Source organism: Nycticebus coucang, chromosome 5, assembly GCF_027406575.1.
Source record: "Nycticebus coucang isolate mNycCou1 chromosome 5, mNycCou1.pri, whole genome shotgun sequence".
Classification (NCBI taxonomy): domain Eukaryota; kingdom Metazoa; phylum Chordata; class Mammalia; order Primates; family Lorisidae; genus Nycticebus; species Nycticebus coucang.
The window spans coordinates 71,950,405-71,956,404 of NC_069784.1; the positions used below are offsets into that span (position 1 = coordinate 71,950,405).

Sequence of the window (6,000 nt, forward strand, 5' to 3'; positions counted from 1 at the left end):
TCACACTACTGTGAATGGAATAGAGCCCTTAACTGTTTTTTCAGCTTGACTATTGTTGGTATATATAAAGGCTACCGATTTATGAATGTTGATTTTGTAACCTGAGACGCTGCTGTATTCCTTGATCACTTCTAAGAGTTTTGTAGTAGAATCCCTGGTGTTTTCCAGATATTCAATCATATCATCTGTGAAGAGCGAAAGTTTGATCTCTTCTGACCCTACTCAAAATTGTTGCTTCTAATTTTTCACCTATGTTAAATCAATAATTATTTACCATTTTGATATTAAATTTGAATTTATCCTTTTTTCTTTATTTTCATTGCCTGAAGTTTATTTTAATATTTTCAAAACTCGGGACATCATTAATCATCTCAAATTTCTGTTCCTTAATTTTTTTCTTCTTATTTCTTTAACTTTATGCCATTCTTCTTTGTCTAGATTCTTGACCTATCAATTGATTAATTTCCTAAAGAATGTGCAAGCCTGTAAATTTCCTTCTAAGCACTGTTCTACCATACTACAAAATGTGGCCATTAGTGCCTTCAATATCATTTAATCCTGAATAATTGAGAGTTCTTTCTTAATTCCATCCTGATTTTCTCTGTAGTCCAAGAATTAATTAGTAGTTTAATTACTGGACAGATTTAATACTTTGAATTTTCTATTTTCCTTGTGCTATTGACTATAGGACTGAATAACTACAGAAAGCCACCAAAATTTCTGTTCTGGGCATGTCCTAGAATGCAATTTCTCTAATCTTTGGACTTACAATCAGGCTTCACTACTCAGAGAATGTCATATGCTTTAAGAAAATCTACATGGCAAACGAATATGATATTTAAATGTACATATACAGTTATGTAATTAAATGAAGGACAATCTCTCCCTTTTCTGGAGAAAACATCTAATTTTTCTATACCAATTTTATCAAAATTATGAAATACTTTAATGAATCTGACGTTGATAGGTCATATTTTTCTGGTGAGAAGAACAGTATGAGTTTGAGAGGCTCAGTAAGAAATTGATCAAGAAACAGTTCCACAAATACATTACATGTTATATCTTTAGGTTCATATCCATAAAGAGGCATGAATGTCAAAGAGGAAAACCTTGTAGATGCTGTTAAAAAAAAAAAAAAGCCTTAACATTTTAGCTATAATCTGCTAAAATTTATGAGATCAAAATTGTTCTCCAAAAATATAACTCTTTTGAGAATCCATTTACTTTACTTTTACAATACCAATAACATTTTAATACAAAAAAATAATTTTTTAAAGCCCCAATACCACCCAATACACAAGTAAGGACATTTTTGTGATACCAATAGAACATTTGATTTTTATGTCTTTGTAGATACTGGATGTTCTAATAAACTAAACAAAGAAAATGGTTTTAAAAAGGGAATAAAAATAAGACAATGAAGTATTTAAATGTATTGAAATTTTACATCAGTGAACTTATTTAATTGTATATAAGTTGCTGTTTTTTACTAGATGACTATACTGATATGTATGTAAACAATGAAGATAAATTTATGCCAAGGAATAAAAACATAACTTTTTCCTTTGAAAAAGGAATTGAATTCCATCTGAACTTCAAAGTTATATTAGAGTCTCAATAATACTAGTAAGTTATTGCATCAGCTGGGAAATGTTCATCAATCTGATGTGCTTTCAGAATACTAAAAATCTTAGTCATGGGTTTGGTGATAACATTATGTGGTACTAGTTTTCTACAAGCAAATAAAAATAGAAAAGGTAGGCATAGCATTGAAAAAAACGTTACTTGGCTTGAAGATATGTTGGTACATTTAGAACCAATTCTGAATCATTATTTGTAGGGAAGAGTGTATGGGAAACTTCCTTTTAAAAGCAGTTTCTTGGCTTCTATTTCTCTCAATGGTTTGAAATTATTGAAAAGGAAAATTCAGCTGAGTTTTGTGATTAAGGATATTTTAGAATGTACCACATGTTTATCTCGTATTGTTAGTATGATTATCTCTTGTTCTCTGCCCCTACCCACCCCTTCGTCTTTCTCTGTTTCACAGAAAAAACTATGACATCAACATCCAAAGGAATTCTCCGCCCATTCTTAATTGTCTGCGTTGTCCTGGGCTGCTTCATGGCGTGTCTGCTCATTTACATCAAGCCCACCAACAGCTGGATCTTCAGTCCAATGGAGTCAGCCAGCTCTGTGCTGAAAATGAAAAATTTCTTCTCCACCAAAACTGATTATTTTAATGAAACTACCATTCTGGTGTGGGTGTGGCCGTTTGGGCAGACCTTTGACCTTACATCCTGCCAAGCAATGTTCAATATCCAAGGATGCCATCTCACAACAGACCGTTCACTGTATAACAAGTCTCATGCAGTTTTGATCCATCACCGAGACATCAGTTGGGATCTGACTAATTTACCTCAGCAAGCTAGGCCACCCTTCCAGAAATGGATTTGGATGAATTTGGAATCACCAACTCACACTCCTCAAAAGAGTGGTATCGAGCACTTGTTCAACCTGACTCTGACTTACCGCCGTGACTCAGACATCCAAGTGCCTTATGGCTTCTTGACAGTGAGCACCAACCCCTTCGTGTTTGAAGTGCCAAGTAAAGAGAAATTGGTGTGCTGGGTTGTAAGTAACTGGAATCCTGAGCATGCCAGGGTCAAGTATTACAATGAGCTAAGCAAAAGCATTGAAATCCATACCTATGGGCAAGCATTTGGAGAATATGTCAATGATAAAAATTTGATTCCTACCATATCCACTTGTAAATTTTACCTTTCTTTTGAAAATTCAATCCACAAAGATTACATCACAGAAAAGCTTTACAATGCTTTTCTGGCTGGCTCTGTTCCTGTTGTTCTTGGGCCCTCTAGGGAAAACTATGAGAATTATATTCCTGCAGATTCATTCATTCATGTGGAAGATTATAACTCTCCCAGTGAGCTAGCAAAGTATCTGAAAGAAGTTGATAAAAACAATAAGTTATACCTTAGTTACTTTAACTGGAGGAAGGATTTCACTGTAAATCTTCCACGATTTTGGGAATCACATGCATGCTTGGCTTGTGATCATGTGAAAAGGCACCAGGAATATAAGTCTGTTGGTAATTTAGAGAAATGGTTTTGGAATTAAAATTTTTCATCATTCGCACACTAGGTAAAACATTTTGTTGTAATATCTTCCAAGTTTTGAAGATAAGAAAAGAAAAAATACTCTACTTTTGTGTCACAATTTATTTTTACCATCCTCTCTTGAGTAACATGTATATTTTGGTGGTAATTTTTAAAAAGTTCAGCATATGCAGTCATTCCATTTGGTTTTAAATTATCCTGTATATACCTAATTATGTTCGTGGCAAAATAATATATTCTTCATATCATTTGTAAACATTTTTTATTCACAGTTTCACAGTTTTGTAATTGTCCATAATATAAGTTTGTGATTTGATTATTGTTTCTATGTTGATCAGCTATTTAATCTATTTCGGAGATAAAGATCCTCATCTTAAAATGTGAATGATTTTCACTAAGTATTATAATCAGTCTTTCCAAGTTTACATACTGTAACAAAGAAAAGAACATATTGCAATTGAGTCCTAACTTTTCTGACTTTGAAGTTGAGCCAAGTGTATAATTGTCTCTATTTGATCTATTTTTTACCTATTTTCCACATTTGTGAAGGCAGAATTATTCAGGTAGTGAATAAGAAAGATGTGAAGCAGTATTGTTCTATTCAGGAAGATATTAGACTTCCCATTTATTTTCATTAAGCTGACTTGCAAATGCAGCTACTTATTCTTATGATCTCGAGTAAATTATTTAAGTATTTTTAAATATCTAATGTGTTATAATTTTCAGTACCTGGAAAATAGTCCTAATGACATTTAATAAAATCTAAGACAGTTCTACCATTCTCTTCCTGACACTGATAATACTCACTATTGTAATAAAATAAGTAATTTCCTCACATAACAAAGAAAACAGATATTGGATATCTATAAATACAAGGTGGACATAAATTTCTTGTGCAATTTACTATTTTATATATGGTACTATTATGAATAATTTTTAATTATCAATTTATTTGGGGATTTTGGGGGTTTTTTCTTTTTTGTTTGTTTTTTATTTTTTTATTAAATCCTAAACACATAGATCATATATACATTAATGCATTTATGGGGTACAGTGTGCTGATTTCATATAGAATTAGGAATGTTTACATCACACTGGTTAATATATACCTCATTTCATTTACTTAATTATTGTGTTAAGACATTTATACTCTATACTAATAGATCCAACATGTACCCTTGCATTTTGCACCATAGGTGTGATCCCACCATTCACCCTCCCTGGATCTGAACTCCCCCCGCCCCTCTCATTCCCTCTCCTCCCTCCTCCATCTTGGGCCATAGTTGTGATCTATTCTTCATATGAAAGCGTGAGTGATTGTAAATTGGTTTCATAATAGTACTGAGTACATTGGTTATTTTTTCTTCCATTCTTGAGATACTTTACTAAGTAGGATATGTTCCAGCTCCATCCATGTAAATGTAAAAGAGGTGAAGTCTCCATCTTTTTTTAAGGCTGCATAATATTCCATGGTATAACATATGCCACAATTTATTAATCCATTCATGGGTCAATGGGCACTTGGGCTTCTTCCATGACTTGGCTATTACTTATCAATTTAAAATATTTTTTTTCTGAAGTCCCAATACCTAACACAGTTTTATTTTACTATATAGACAAATAAATAGACATACCATTTAAGTCATCATTATCAGTTGATTTTGGTTCTATCACTTAAGAGACTGTAAATGAAATTATCATCAAGGTATTAAATATAAGATATTAAACTTAATAAAATGGAGATCTATAGGAAACACACAATGATAATACAGAGTAGGATATAAATTAAGATTTATTGAATGAATAAATACATGGCATTAGAAGTCATGGGAAAATTTTTGTTACAGTAAAGTGTCAGTTTTACATTAGAGGTCCTAATTGAAGTGATGTCTTATGTTCCATTTTAGTAACTGTTTATACATAGCACATTTGATGAGGGCTTTAGAAAACCAAATAAACCTATCATAACACTAAATTTTTTCAGAATTTATTCCTTAATTTGGAGTTGTCTACAGTATTTTCTTCTATAAGTTTAAAGAAAAGGAGAACTGGAGAGAAGCAGAGATAGCATGTGAGAAAAGATGGAATGGTAATGATTCTTCGAGGAAGGGAGTCCTCAAAAGAATCTTTAATGGCTTTATTCCAGTTAAGCCAAAAATCCTTAAAACAATTAAGATATTTCTCCATTTGGGTCTATTCGTGTCTTATTCTAACAGTCCTATTACATTTTGATATCAGCAGAACTCAAATCCATGATGTTCTATATCAGATAGAAATTAGAGAGAAAAGTAAATTTTGATTCAGTAAAAAGGAGATATATTCAACAATCCAGACTGCCTTGTAAAGAGAATGAGCTTACCCTGCCACCGGAAAAAATTTGAGCAAAGGAGTAATCCTAGATACAGGATTGTTTGATCCCCAGGTTCATTTCTTTAGCCATAATTGTACACGTGTGCAGTGTGTCAGGCAGTACCCTCATTACCACAGAGATAAAATGACAGGTACCATTACTGCCTTAAAGGCGTTTGCAATTAAGTGGACACACATGTGAAAGCTTCCTTTCACTTCCAGCCCAAGTCTGCGTTTATGAATATATTCATCTCAATGGAGCCTATATGGGTCGCTACTGATTTAATGACAAGTAGCAAATTTCCTCAATTATCTAGCAAGTTTCCACATTTCTGAGCTCCAAACCCAGTCTACTCATTTGACCTAATGTAGATTCTCTTTATTTTACCCCTTCTAACCATGCTGCATTAAGAATTAATACATCTGTATGGATGCCCTTCTAGATAAGTAAAGATCTCTTCCCACATTTATTTTAGTGTTAAAATATTCAAATTCATATATTTGCATTTACTTTGTC

General features: G+C 32.6%; 1 protein-coding gene across 1 annotated transcript in view; it reads left to right on the forward strand.

Annotated features, from left to right (window-relative positions):
• The window catches only part of FUT9 (fucosyltransferase 9), a 251,541-nt gene extending 246,463 nt beyond the window's left edge, over positions 1–5,078 (forward strand). The window contains exon 3 of the mRNA XM_053592664.1: positions 2,048–5,078. Within this exon, the coding sequence (XP_053448639.1) occupies positions 2,056–3,135 (1,080 nt within the window). The 5' untranslated portion in view covers positions 2,048–2,055 and the 3' untranslated portion in view covers positions 3,136–5,078. The remainder of the gene's footprint in view (positions 1–2,047) is intronic.
• The last annotated feature ends 922 nt before the right edge of the window (positions 5,079–6,000 follow it).